Consider the following 15,224-nt stretch of genomic DNA (forward strand, 5'->3'; position numbering starts at 1 on the left):
ATGGTAGAACAAGATGATATCCAAATTGTGGTGACTAATATTGTCAACCCAGCTTCCTTCTTCGGTGGGATCTCTGAAGAACCAGTGGTGCACGACTGCCTGGAAACAATGGAAGCAACATATTCCAGTCGGACTTTCTTTGTTTCACCTGTCATTTGTTCCTGGGGAGCAGAGCCCGACCCCCCCTGGCTCCAACCTCCTCTCAGGCACTTGCAGAGCCAGCAGGTCTCCCCTCAGCCTCCTTGTCTTCAGGCTGGACACCCCCAGCTCCCTCAGCTGCTCCTCCTCACACTTGTGCTCCAGCCCCTTCCCCAGCTCCCTTGCCCTTCCCTGGAGAGGTCCAGGGGAGCTCAGTTCTGTCAGCCCAAGCCATGCTTTGAGTAATGCCAGCCTGGCACCAGGGCCCTCCTCACCACTGCCACTGAATATGGGGACTGAAACCCCTCCCCAAAGCAGAGACACTGTGTCCCTGCCCTGGAAGTCTTGCAGCAGGCTCCTGCTGAGAAGGAGCTGGAAGGTAGCTGGGGAAACTGGGAGCAATTGTGGAGCAATGTGCCATTCAGACCTGGTAGGCTGTTTCCAGCTGTTTGGGGCAAGGTGACTTGGTTGCCCCACTTGTTTTCTGCCCCCACAAATCCCCTCCTCCAAAGGCTCTGAGGAAAGAGCCAGCTTCAAAGGCCATATTTATACACCCTGCTTTTGGACACGCACAATGCAGGAGTAAAGAAACCTGAGGTTTTACTGTCAAATTAAATCAAAGAGCCCTGCTGCTTCCTCTCCCCACACTTTTGTCTCAGTATTACCTCAAAAATATAAATGTTCAGTGGATGTAGAAATGAACACAGAGATGCTTTTTCAAAGCAGAATGCTGGCAATGCAGGGACCTGGACTTTTCAAGTTCTAGCAGGACAGTCCATCTCAATACACCTGCCTCAGTTTCCCTCTGTGATTCGACTGCTTTTTGTCTCTCAGTTCCATAGGCCCAGACCTAGAATGGAAAGGTTTTAATGAGAAGGGAAAGGCCCAGCAAGCTCTGAGCTGGTAGCAACCTTGGAAGGTAAAAACAGAGGCCAAGCTGATGTTCATGACACCAGCTGCTCTTTGGTGTTGAAGAACACAGAGCTCAGCTCAGCCACAACTAGTCCTGAAATGGAGATAAAGTGAGAATGAACAGATAAACAAAAGAGTTTGCTTGGTGAGAACAGGGTCTTTATTGGTTTTTCTACTGTTTTCCTTCTGTTCTCCAATGAGAGATGTTGGAGGTCTGGCTAATGGTCAAATAACAGCAGTCCATCCACTTCATTCTATAAAAACCTGGTCCCACCTTTGGTCAGTGGCATCTCTGTACTCTGGACCTTCTCCCTCTGCCAGGGATGCCTGCCAGAGGGATTAATTCTTGAGAATTATGATGCACCCAAGGACACCCAGATGTGGCCTGGCAAGGGTGAGAAATATTAACTCTTTCACTGTCATTATTAGCAAACTTAACCTTAAGTAATCTTCATTATTAAGTTTAAGACTGTAGAATCCTTTAAGGGTGATGATTAATATTCTAGGCCTAGTATAGAATTTGATGATAAGTAAGTTGCCAGCATTTTAATGGTTAACCTTTGTTGTTTGATTTAATTAGAAGTAGTAAAATTCACTGCTAATCTACACTTTGCATTCAAACTGCACTTCTGTTCACATCTCCCAGTTTCCCTACACTTTTGCTGTACTTGTGCCTCTTATCCAAATAGTTATGTCCCCAGCATGATATGCAATAAATCTTGATTACTGCATATACGTCTTGTCTGTCATCCGTTCCATCTGGGACAATTGGCATAGTTGGCAGGATCCTGTGAAGGGTCCAGTAAGGATCCTTCAGGATCATAATGGCAGACCAGGTTGCAAAACTAGTAAGGGGCTTAACTGAGTTTCTTAAGAGGCACAATATACAAATTGAACCTAACGACCCCGGAGGCTAATTGGTGTAATTAGGAGAACATTCTCACTAGAATAGATAAGAACAGAGGCTCCTTAAAGGATACAAAGGGGAAAGGTGTAATATGTAATGTGTTAGGAATCTGCTTAACAGCTGCCTGGCAGTGGGAAGAGCAAGCTGTAAAGGCAAATGAGGCTTTAGGAGCTGAAAAAAAAAAACCAGCTCTAAGCGAAAGGGACTGGGGTGCAGCCCTGAGATTAGAGCACAGCATCTGCCTGAGCACTGGCTCTGTGGACTGAGTTAAAGAGCAGGTCTCCAGCCCCCCTGTGCTGCTGTGGAGTGGGGGACACAGGCCTGGAGAGCATGGACGTGTATGGAAGATGGATGGTAATGGGGTTTGTAAGCGCCCCAGGGGATAGAATCCATGAGAGAATCTCTGTCCTGATGTTACATAGTGACTTTCAGAGTTGAGAGAAGGGAACCTGACCAACTGTTAGAAGAGGTGTGTTTTCTACTGCAGCATGGTCGGTCTTGGCTTCTGCCTTCAGGCCCCACTTTTCCCAGGGCAAGAAGAAACAACCAACATCTGAAGTCTTAGCTACTATTTGGAGATCAGTGTAGACAGTGCAAGGTCCTCCTTGGCAATCCCCAGTATCAATACAGGCTGGGGGATGAAAGGATTGAGAGCAGCCTTACAGAAAAGTATTTGAGGTTACTGGTGGATGAAAAGCTGACCATGAACTGGCCATGTGTGCTCACAGCCCAGAAGCCCAACCATGTCCTGGGTTGCATCAAAAGCAGCATGGGCCAACAAGTCAAGGGAGGTGATTCTACCCCTCTGCTCTGCTCTGCTGAGACCCCATTTGGAGCTGTGTGACCAGCTCTAAGAGTTCTCAGCACAAGAAAGACATGGACTTTCGAAAATGATGGAGAGTGGTAGGGCAATAACATCAGCCAGCTCTCTCAACACTCTTGGGTGCATCCCATCAGGGCCCATGGACTTGTGTATATTCAATTTGCATAACTGATCTCTGACCCACTCTTCATTGACTAGTGGAGAGTCTTCCCCCCTCCAGGCTTCCTCTCCTTTATCCAGGGTCTGAAGCTCATAAAGCTGATCTTAGTAAAGACTGAAACAAAGAAGGCATTCAGTAACTCTGCCTTTTCTGCATCCTCTGTTACCAGGGCTCCCACCTCATTCAGCACTGGACCCACATTTTCCCTGCTCTTCCTTTTACTACTGATATATTTGAAGAAGCTCTTTTTGTTGTCTTTTACTTCCTTTGCCAGTTTAAGTTTTAGAACTTAAAGGCTTTGGCCTTTCTTGTTGCGTTCCCACATGCTGTAACAACATCCCTGTACTTCTCCCAAGTGACAAGTCCCTTCCAAACTGTACATTTCTTTCTTCCACGGGACTTTCTTCAGAAGATCCTTGCTTAGCCATGCAGGTTGTTTACCACCTCTGCCTGATTTTCTCCTCAAAGGAACACATCTCTCTTGGCCTTGGAGGAAGCAATATTTCAAAATTGACCAGCTTTCCTGGGCTCCCTTTCATTCCAGAGTCTTAGCCCATGGGATTCCTGCAAGTAGATCTTTGAAGAGTCCAAAGTTAGCCCTCCAGAAGTCCAGGTTTGAAATCCTACTTATTGCCCTGCTTCTTCCTTGCAAAATACTGAACTCCACCATGTCATGATCACTGTCACCAAGGCTATTCCCAACCTTAATGTCAACAACCAGACCTTCTTTATTTGTTAATATAAGGTCCAGCAGTGCACCTCTCCTCATTGGTCCCTCTACTACCTGCATTAGGAAGTTATCATCGATGATCTGCAAGAGCCTTTTGGACTGAACGTGCTTTTCTGTGTGGGCTTTCCAACAAATATCAGGGTGATTGAAGTCACCCATAAGTACTAAGGAGTGTGATCTAGAGGCTACTTTCAGTTGATTGTAGAAGACCTCATCAATATCTTCTTCTTGGGTTGGTGGTCTATAGTAGCCACCCACAACAGTTTCATCTTCAATTGCATGTCCCTTAATTCTTACCCCAAAAAGACAGGTCCTTGTCACAGGTATCTCACTTCTAAAGGGAGCAGAAGGCCCTGTATACAGGCCAGACTCTCTTCTTAGGGAAGTCAGCTGCCTCCCTGGGGCCAGGATTAAGGATATGTGGGATATGTGGAGAAAGCTCCCTACCCTAGTTCAGTCCTCTGATTACTACCTGTTACTGATATTTCAGGTAGGCATTGATGAGGTAGCTACCAGAAGTCCAAGGGCAATGAATAGAGACTGCAGGGCCTGGGATGGCTGGTTAAAGGATCAGGAGCACAAGTAGTGTTCCTCTCTATCCCACCAGTTGCAGGGATTGATGAGGGGATAAGCAGAAAAAAACAGCAGATTAACTCTGGCACCCAGACTGGTGTAACCAGCAGGACTTTGGTTTCTTTGATCATGGGTTGATCTACAGGACATCAGGTAGGCTGGCAACAGGTGAGGAAAGCCTAAACCAAAGAGGAAGAAAGATCCTGGGACAAGAGTTAGGGCTCATTGAAAAAGCTTTAAACTAGGTTTGAAGGAGGATGAGGATGAAACCAGCCTTACTAGGAGAGGAGCCTGGGAGCAGGATGCCAGTGCTTGTGGGTAGAAGTGCTAGCAAACTCTTGCAGTCTGTTGTCTCAATGGAGGTAGTGGATGGTGATCCATGTGGCAGCGAAGACACAAGGGGTAGTGTTAGGTTGGTGACTACAGGAGTGTCTGAACACAGTCAGGTGGGAATTAGGGCTTGTGCCCCCCAAAAGATGGCAGGATAATTAGCCGAACTGAAGTGCATCTACACCAATGTACACAGCATGAGCAATGAACAGGAGCGGCTGGAAGCCACTGTACAGCAAAAGATGATGATAGAGTTGCCATTGCAGAAACATGGTGGGAAGAGTCGCACCACTGGAGTGCTGTGATAGAGGGCTACCAACTTTTCAGAAGGGATAGGCAGGGAAGGAGAGGTGGTGGTGTGGCCCTCTAAGTTAGGGATAGATTTGAATGGCTAGAACATAATTATGTTTATGGGTAAGAATCAAGGGGAAGGCCAATAAGACAGACATCATGGTGGGAGTTCCTCTTGAACTGGGGAGCCCAGAACTGGACACAATACTCCAGATGTGGCCTTACTAGGGCAGAGTAGAGGGGGAGGAGAACCTCGCTTGACCTGCTGGAGACACTGTTCTTAATGCATCCCAGTTGGCTCTCTTGACCACAAGGGCAAATTGCTGTCCCATGGATAACTTGTCCATGGGGCAAGTTGAGGTGGTTGTCCAGCAGGACTGCAAGGTCCTTGTCCATGGGGCTCTTTTCTAGCAGGTCAACCCCTAATCTATATCTGTGCAGGTGTTTTTTTCTCCCCAGATGCAGGACTCTACACTTATTGGCATTGAATTTCATTAGGTTTCCCTTTGCCCAGCTCTCCAGTCTGTCTAGATCTCCCTGAATGGCTGCACAGCCTTCAGGTGCGTCAGCCAATCCTCCCATCTTGGTGTCATCAGCAAATTGCTGAGAAGACACACTTTATCCCCTCATTCCAGTCGTTGGTGGAGATGTTGAATAAGACTGGGCCCAGTACTGATCCCTAGGGAGCATCACTAGTCACAGGTCTCCAGCTGGACTCTGCACCATTGATTACACCCCTATGGGCTCTATTGTTCAGCCAGTTCTCAATCCCTCTCAACTGTCCACTCTTCTAACTCACACTTCCTGAGCTTATCCACAAGGATGTTGTGGGAGACAGAGACAAAAGTCTTGCTAAGGTCAAGGTAGACACACCCACTGTTCTCCATCTATCCAGTCACACCATCATAGAAGGCTGTCAGATTAGTCAAACACGAACTCCCCTTGGTGAATCCATTCTGGCTTCTCCTGAGAACCTTCTTTTCTTTCATGTGCTTAGATATGACCTCCAGAATAAGCTGCTCCATCATCTTTTGAGGGGTGGTGGTGAGGCTGACTGGCCTGTAGTTACCTGGGTCCTGTTTCTTGCCTTTCTTAATGACTGGAGTGACACAGGCTTTCCTCCAGTCCTGGGGCACCTCTCCTGTTTTCCAGGAGTTTTCAAAGATGATGGAGAGCAGTCTAATAATGACTTCTGCCAGCTCCCTCAGCACACATGAGTGCATCCCATTGGGACCTGTGGATTTGTAGATGTCCAGTTTCCTTAATTGATCTTTAACCCAATCATCTGCAATCAAGGTAAAGTCTTCCTCACTCCTGACTTCTTCTGCGGTCTGGAAGGTTTGGGAATCCTGAGGGTTGGCCTTAGCAGTAAAGACTGAGGCAAAGAAGGCATAAGAATCATAGAATAATAGAACTATTCAGGTTGGAAAAGCCCCTTGGTATCACCGAGTCCAACCATCATCCCTACTCTACAAAGTTCTCCCCTAAACCACATCCACCAACACCACATCCAAACAACCCTTAAAAACATGCAGGGATGGTGACTCAACCAGCTCCCTGGGCAGCCCATTCCAGTGTCTGACACTCTTTCTGTGAAAAAAAATTCCCCTAATGTCCAGTTTAAACCTGCCCTGTTGCAGCTTGAAGCCATTTCCTCTTGTTCTGTCACTAATTACATGTGAAGAGAGACCAGCACCAACCTCTCTACAATGACCTTTCAGGTAGTTGTAGAGACTGATGAGGTCTCCCTTCTGCCTCCTCTTTCTCAAACTAAACATTCCCAGCTCCTTCAAGTGTTCTTCATAAGATTTATTCTCTAGGCCCTTCCCAGCTTTGTTGCCCTCCTCTGTACTCGCTCCATCAGCTTGATATCTCTCTTGAATTGAAGTGCCCAAAAACTGGATGCAATACTCTAGGTGTGGCCTCACCAGTGCTGAGTACAGGAGGACAATCACCTCTCTACTTCCACTGGTCACACTATTTCTAAGGCAAGCCAGGATGCCATGGGCTTTCTTGGCCACCTGGGCACACTGCTGGCTCATATTCAGCCACCTGTCAATGAGAACCCCCAGGTCCTTTTCTGCCAGACACTTTCCAGCCACACTTCCCCAAGCCTGTAGTATTGCATGGGATTGTTGTGGCCCAAGTGCAGGACCCAACAGGCCTTATTGAAGCTCAGACCATTGACATTAGCCCAACGATCCAATCTATCTGAGTCTCTCTGTAGAGCCTCCCTATCCTCATGCAGATCAACACTCCCACCTAGCTTGGTGTCATCTGCAAACTCACTGATGATACACTCTATGTTCTTATCAAGATCATCAATAAAGATGTTAAACAGAAACAGTCCCAACACTGAGCCCTGAGGACACAACTTGTGACCGGCCCCAGCTGGATTGGACTCCACCACTCTCTGGGCCCGACTGTCCAGCCAGTGCTTGGTCCAACAGATTGTTTGCTCATCCACGTCATGGGCATCCAGGTTTTTTTATGAGAGTTCTATGGAGAACCATGTCAAATGCTTTTTGGAGGTCCAGACAGACCATGTCCACAGCCTTTCCCTTGTCCAATAGTCAGGTCATCAGGTTATAAAAGGAGATCAGGTTTGTCAGGCAGGACCTGCCTTTCATAAACCCATGCTGACTGGGCCTGATCCCCTGGTTATCCTCTATATGTCTTCTAATAACACTCAAGATGATCTGCTCCATGACCTTCCCTGGTATCAAGATCAGACTGACAGGTCTATAGTTTCCTGGATCCTCCTTTTTGCCTTTCATATAAATGGGTGTTACATTTGCCACCCTCCAGTCCGTTGGGACCTCCCCAGTAAGCCAGGCCTTCAGGTAAGTAATGGAAAGTGGCTTGGTGATCATGTCTGCCAACTCTTTCAGCACCCTTGGATGTAGCCCATCCAGTCCCATAGACTTGTGTGCATCTAAGTGGTGTAGTAGGTCTCTGACCAGTTCCTCTTTAATTGTGATGACCTCATTCTGCATTTCCTCCTTGTCTCCCAGCTCATGTGGCTGTATATCCATGGAACACCTTCTCCATGTCCTCTATCACCAGGGCACCCACTTCATTCAGCCCACATTTCCTCTGGTCTTCCTTTTACCTCCAGTGTACTTGAAGAAACCTTTCTTATTGTCTTTGACTTCCCCTGCCAGTTTTAATTCTAAGGAGGCCTTAGCTTTTCTTGTTGAATCCCTACACCCTCTGACCACTTTCTTATATTCTTCCCAAATGGTCAACCCCTTCTTCCATTATCTATAAACTTCTTTCTTCCACTTAAGTTGTTCAGTAGGCTCTCTTACTTGATTTCTTACTCTTCGGGACACTATCTTGAGCTTGGATGAAGTGGTGCTTGAATATTAACCAACTCTCTTGGCTCCCCTTTCCTTCCAGTACCCTGTCCCATTGGATTTCTCCAAGCAGTTCCTTGAAAAGGCCGAAGTTAACTCTGCTCTCATGGGGGACTGCCCGGATGGCTGCTGGAAATATAACACAGCAGAGAAGGAAGAGTCCTGAAAGTTCCTGGAGTGTGTGGATGACAACTTCCTGAAACAGCAGGTGAGGGAGGTGACTAGGTAAAGTGCTCTGCTGGACCTGCTGCTTGTTAACAGAGAAGGTCTTGTGAGGGATGTTAAGGTTGAAGGTCGTCTTGGGCAGAGTGATCACGAAATGATGAGAGTTCTCAATTCTTGGAGAAGCAAGGTGGGGAGACAGCAGAACTGCCACCTTGGACTTCCAAAGAGCAGACCTGGGCCTGTTTCAGAGCATGGTTGAGTGTCCCTTGGGAGACATTCCTGAAGGGCAAAGGAGCCCAGGAAGGCTGGTCATACTTCAAGAAGGAACTCTCCAAGGCACAGGAACAAGCCATCCCCAGGTCCAGAAAGATGAGCCAATGGGAAAGAAGACCAATATGGCTAAACAGAGAGCTTTAGCTGGACCTCAGGAACAAAAGGAAAGTTTACAGCCTTTGGAAAAGGGAGTTGGCAACTTATGAGGAATAAGAAGATGTAGTGAAGCTCTGCAGAGGGAAAATTAGAAGGGACAAATCTCAAGCAGATCTCAACTTGGCCACTGCAGTTAAAGATAACAAGAAGAGGTTTTTTCAGTATATCAATAGAAAAAGGAGGACTAGGGAATATGTCGACCTGCTGATGAAGGAGGTGGGCACCCTAGTGGTGGAAGACACAGAGAAGGTGGAGTTACTGATGCCTTCTTTGCTTCAGTCGTCACTGCTAAAACTGTCCCTCATGAATCTGACCCTAGAGGCAGGGGGAAATGTCTAGAGAGAGGAAGACTTTCCCTCAGTAGAAGAGGACCCAGTTAAGAGACCACTTGGCCAAACTGGACATACATGAGTCCATGGGCCCTGATGGGATACACCCACGAGTGCTGAAAAAGCTGGCAGATGTTATTGCTGGGCCACTCTCCATCATCTTTTAAATGTCATGGAGAACAAGAGAGGTGCGTGAGGACTGGAGGAAGGCCAATATCACTCCAGTCCTCAAAAAGGGCAAGAAGGAGGACCCAGGGAACTACAGGTCAGTTAGTCTCACCTCTGTCCCTGGGAAGGTGATGGAGCAACTTGTTCTGGATGTCATCTCTAAACATGTTGAGGAACTAGAAAGTGTTGGGAGTGGTCAACATGGATTTACCAGAGGTAAATCATGCTTGACCAATCTGCTAGCCTTCGGTGATGATGTAACTGGTTGGCTGGATAAGAGGAGAGCAGCAGATGTCATCTACCTTGACTTCAGCAAGGCTTTTGAAACAACTCAGAAAGTGTGGGCTGGATGAGTGGACAGTGAGGTCGTTGGAGAGCTGGTGTGTGACAGAGCTCAGAGGATTGTGATCAATGGAGCAGGGTTGAGTTGGAGGCCTGTAACCACTGGTGTCCCCCAGGGGTCAATACTGGGTCTGGTTTCGCTCAACATATTCGTCCAGTTTGCTGATGACACCAAGCTATGTAGTGTGGTTGACACCCTAGATGGAAGGGATGCCATCCAGAGGGACCTTGACAGGCTGGAGAGGTGGGCCAATGCCAATCTCATGAAGTTCAACAAGGCCAAGTGCAAGGTCCTGCACCTCAGTTGGCACAACCCCAGGCAAAAATGCAGGCTGAGAATGGATTTAGAACAGCCTTGAGGAGAAGGACTTTGGGGTGGGAGAGATGAGAAGCTGGACATGAGCCACCAGTGTGCGCTCACAGCCCAGAGGACCAGTTGTGTCCTGGGCTGCATCAAAATAAGTGTGGCCAGCAGGGCAAGGGAGGGGATTCTCCCTGGTGAGACCCCACCTGGAGTGCTATGTCCAGTTCTGGAGCCCTCAGCACAGGAGAGAGATGGAGCTGTTGGAGAGGGTACAGGGAAGGGCCACCAAGATGATCCAAGGGCTGGAGCACCTGTGCTAGTGTACCTGAAGGGGCCTAGAGGAAAGCTGGGGAGGGGCTTTTCACCAGAGAGTGCACTGATAGAACAAGGGGTAATGGTTTTAGACTGAAAGAGGGGAAATTTAGGTTAGACATCAGCAGGAAATTCTTCACTGTTAGGGTAGGAGGGTGGAATAGGTTGCCCAGTGATGTTGTTGATGCCCTCTCCCTGGAGGCCAGGGCCGGGCTGGATGAAGCTTGTGCAGCCTGGTCTTGTATGAGGTGTCCCTGCTCATAGCAGGGAGGTTGGAATCTGATGATCTTTAAGGCCCCTCCCAACCTTCACCATTCTACGATAGCCTATGTATTCTGTGATAACCTAATGAGGTTCAACAAGGGCAAGTGTAGGGTCCTGTACCTGGGGAGGAAGAACCCCACGCACCAATATAGGTGAGGGATGAACCTGCTGGAAAGCAGGTCTGAGGAGAAGGATCTGGGAGTCCTGGTAGATAGTAAACGATCCATGAGCCAGCAATGTGCCCTTGTGGCTGAGAGGACCAATGGAAGCCTAGGGTGCATAAGGAAGAGTGTGGCCAGTAGGTTGAGAGAGGTCATTCTCCCCTTCTACTCTGCCCTAGTGAGGCCACATCTGGAACCCTGTGACCAGTTCTGGGCTCCCCAGTTCAAGAGAGACAGGAAACTACAGGGGAGTCCAGGGGAAGACAACAAAGATGGTTGGGGGATTGGAGCATCTCCCTGATGAGGAAAGGCTGAGAGAGCTGGGACTGTTCAGCCTGGAGAGGAGAAGGCTGAGGGGAGACCTTATCAATGCCTATAAGTATCTAAGGGTGAGTGCAGGGAGGATGGAGCCAGACTCTGCTCAGTAGTTCCCAGTGACAGGATGAGACGCAACGAGCACCAGCTGGAACATGGGAAGTGCCATTTAAATATGAGAAAAAAACTACTGTGAGGGTTATAGAGCACTGAAACAAGCTTCCCAGGGGGTTATGGAGTCTCCTTCTCTGGAGATGTTCAAGACCCACCTGGATGCAGCCCTGGGTAATGTACTCCAGGTGATCCTTTAGCAGAGGAGTTGGACTAGATGATCTCTAGTCGTCTCTTCAAACTGATAATTCCATGATTCCATGATCATGCTGTGAAGATTAGATACATGATAGTGATATTCATGATCACTGCTCTGCCGTATGCTGCACCAACATGAGTCTAGCCAGCATCATTGTGACCAGCATTTTCTTACAAAACTTGCTTTGCATTGGTATGTCCTCCTACACATGCCCACTCTATCTGAAGTGAATTCATTTTGCAGCTGAAAAAGGTTTTCTCAGTAGTGAGACAATCAAGGAATGGACATGTGGATGGCTTTTTATTTAGAACCTGGGGAGTTTTTATGCAGAAATAACAAGACTTGTAAATTTTCCCCCTCTAAATGAGATTTGGCACCATTTGTTGTAGAGCTGAAAACATTCTCTTTTCTTCCATCATTCTTCCTCTGCTCTCTCTCTCTGGACAATATATGCTCACATCCCACATCCCATGTCTGTTCAACAGCCTTTTCTTGCAACTGACTTCAAATGAGGAGCCTTATATGGGTATGAGCAAAAGGAACTGACCTTCAATCTTCTGATTTCCTTGAGGGGAAAAGAGATATTCTAGAGGGCTTCCCACTTTTTTAGTTAGAAGTTACTGGACAAGGTTTTCTGGCAGTACCAGTTGCACACCCTAATTTAATTCCAGGAGGTAAATGAAGAATTACCAATGCTCTCTGGTAGTAGCAACAGCAGAATCTTCTGAAGGTACAAGAGACTGTGTTTATCATAACAGCAGATCAGAAGAACAGTGTCGTCCTCTCTTGAATGGTAATTTTAACAACAGATATTTTCAAGTACAGAGCAGCTTGCATTTTCCTGTCCTTTTATCTTTAAAAATACATACAATCTTAAACTGTTTCCAGGAGCCTGAGAAAGCTTAAATCTGTCAAAGGATTGAGGTGTCTCACTGCATACATGCTCATGCAATGGTGGGTTTCTCATCAGCACCAATGCAGATCATAAAACAACTCTGACCTTTATGTAAACCTAAGGGTTTACACACAGGAATGACCCTTTTAATCCCTTTTTCCAGAATGTTCCCAAGTCAGGAAATGATTGAGATGCATCTTGGATGTCTGTCCTGAGCTGTCTGCTGCGCTGCAGAATCTACAGCCATTGCTGATACAGAGATGGGCTGTGCTCTGTGCTGGTTTGGTGCCCTTTTGGTAGCAGGAGAGTGCTCCTGTAAGAAACTGCTGAAAGCTTCCGCAGCTCCAGTTCCAGCCACACCTCTGGCCAAGACCTGAGCCATCAGCAACAATGGATGCACCTCTGCAATGAATATCTTCAAGAAGGGGAATCAAGTTGCTGGAAGACCTCAGGGCAGAAGAGAGGGGGAGGGGAGATAAATGCCAGAGCAGTTACCAAGGGTGGTGAGCAAGGAGCAGGAGGAGGTGCCCGAGCAGAGGTTCCCCTGCAGGCCGTGGCGAGATGGCAGCTGTCCCCCTGCAACCTACAGAGGAGAACAGTGGAGCATCCCATGGATCATGGTGAAGCAGAACTGGACTTGCAGCCATTGAGGACCCTGCACAAAAGGAGGTGGCTTTGCCCAAAGCAGGCTATGACTCTGTGGGCAGCCCACACTGGAGAAGTCTGTTCCTGAAGGACTGCACCTGGTGGGAGAGAGTTGTGTTGGAGGGGTTTGTGGAGGACTCTGTCCCTTGGGAGGGACCCCATTGGGAAGCAGGGTAGGACTAAGGAATCCTCCATGAGGAGGAAGGAGGAGCAGAAAATGATGTGACAAACTGACTCTGAACCTGCCCCCTGTGCTGCTGCGGGGGGGGAAGTAGATAAATTGGGAACAAAGTCATTTGGACCTGGTAAGCAGAGAGAAAGCAGCTCTTCACTTGCTTTTGACATTCTGTCTGAATAAGCCTTGCAGTGCTGAATGTGCTGCTCTTTGACCGTGGGGATAGTGAAAAGACTCTCCCAAATTCAGAGGTACACGTTTTTGAGAATTCAGAAGATGTCATGAACATGGCCAGCCTTTTTGTTGAGGAAACTGAGCTGTGTGTGTCTGCTAGCTTTTAAACTGATTAGCGCCTGCCCAAGTGGGAAGACCTATACAGAGGGGGACATGTTTATACTGATGGAGTTCTCCAGCAGAACACGTTATGCTGACTCACGTCTGAGCTTTTGTTTTCAAGGGGATGGAAAGTGTGTGTGGAGAACGTTGACAGTGTGTCTGCTACTAAGCCAAGTGCCAATTAGGGCTCTGAGAAGTTCCTGCATCATCATGCCAGGAATGCCCTGAAACAGTTCAGCACCCCCCCTTTCTCAGCTTCCTCTATGTAGTCTTCCTGCCAGTGAGAACACTGCTTTGAAAGCTGTCTGAATTTCCCTTGGAGAACAAGAGGCCACAAGCTCCTACCTCGCTCCTTGCCTTCAGTGTCACTCTAGGAACATTCCATAGGAAACACAGAGGAAGATAAGATAGAAGCAAAATTTTATGTATTACTGACACCATTATAGCTAAAAATAAAAGAAGGGCTAATGGGAGGGGTAATGTGATGAAAATTCCCTCCCTGGAAGACCCAGCAGAAAGCTCTCACCAACCATTGCAGAACCATTCCAACGTGCGCCTGCCCCCAGCCATGAATGATCCCTGAGCAACACCTCTCTCCCTGGGCACCTTGCAAGAGAGTGTGCAGGTGAAAGGATGACACAGAGACAGCGGGTGGGATGAATCAGAAATTTAATGAGTCCAAAGAGGAAAAACAGGTCACTCTGAGTGGAAGTCTGGTATCCATGTCCCTGCCCCACAGGGGGAGCAGGGCGAGCAGGTCCTCAAGCAAGACTTGCAGCCAAGGAAGGGGAGCGGCTGAACTGATGAAGAACACAGTTGGGCGTGATGACACCTTTGCACGCAGAGCATAGCTGGCTTGGTAGTAACCAGCCCTGTCTCTCTGCAGATTATTCTATTCCTGACAAGCAGCAGCCCCAAAACAGGGCTTGCTGAGCATGGAGCAGAGAATGCTTTGGTGGGAGACCTGTAACCAACACAGAGTAGCTACAGTCATTGAACTGCATCAGGGCATTCTATCCAGACGCAGATAGGCAGGGAATTTCAGAAAGCAGAGGGTTCAAACGCTCAAAACAGGCCTGTGTTAACAGCCTTTCCCCTCTTCCACTCGCTCTTTTCTGTCCCGTCTCCTTGTTCTCTTGTGCTCCCTGGGGCTCTGAGCAGCACAAAGGCAGCCTGTTGAGGACCTGCTGGCCCTGCTCCCCCTGTGGGGCAGGCAGATGGACACCTGGCAGGATCTCTGTTGCAGCCGTGGGGCACAGGTTCCTTCCATTCCCTGCTGCTCCCGGCCCTGTGACTTCCACTCGGTGCAGTCTCATTTTCTTCTTTGCACTCATTAAAATTCTGCTGCATCCCAGCCCAAGTCTGTGTGTCATCTTTCTCTCTGCAGAGCCAACACAAAGATACCCAGGGAAAGATACTGCTCAGGGCCGGTTCTGAGAGGGTTCTTTGTGAGGTTATGCGATGACTGTTAACGCAGAGTTGCTTTTTCTCCTGTTTGTCATGCATACAGTGACTAAATATTCTCTCCAGTTTTTGGGTCTGGTTAGAATTATCTGTCACAGTTCAGTCATTACCATCCACCTGGTCTTGCACACCTTTTCTTTTTCCTTGGGAAGCTCAACACTGTGTTACAAGTAGTCAGGATGGAAAGTGGCATTGACAAGAGGTAGGCACTAGCATCCAGGAGAGAGCAGGAGAACCCATCCGAACCACACTTTTCTCACAGGGAGGAACAGAGTGCAGTGAGATGCCTTCTCATGGAACCGTATTACCATGCAACGAGAGAAGTGCTTGGAATGGACGAGACGGTTAAAGATCATCCAGTCCAACCTCCTGCCGTGAGCAGGGAAA

General features: G+C 48.0%; 1 protein-coding gene across 1 annotated transcript in view; it reads left to right on the forward strand.

Moving 5' to 3' along the window:
• The window catches only part of LOC127394252 (uncharacterized), a 90,026-nt gene continuing 74,802 nt past the window's right edge, over positions 1–15,224 (forward strand). The window contains exon 1 of the mRNA XM_051640096.1: positions 1–127. Within this exon, the coding sequence (XP_051496056.1) occupies positions 1–127 (127 nt within the window). The remainder of the gene's footprint in view (positions 128–15,224) is intronic.

This window comes from Apus apus, chromosome 25, assembly GCF_020740795.1.
Source record: "Apus apus isolate bApuApu2 chromosome 25, bApuApu2.pri.cur, whole genome shotgun sequence".
In the NCBI taxonomy this organism is placed as follows: Eukaryota; Metazoa; Chordata; class Aves; order Apodiformes; family Apodidae; genus Apus; species Apus apus.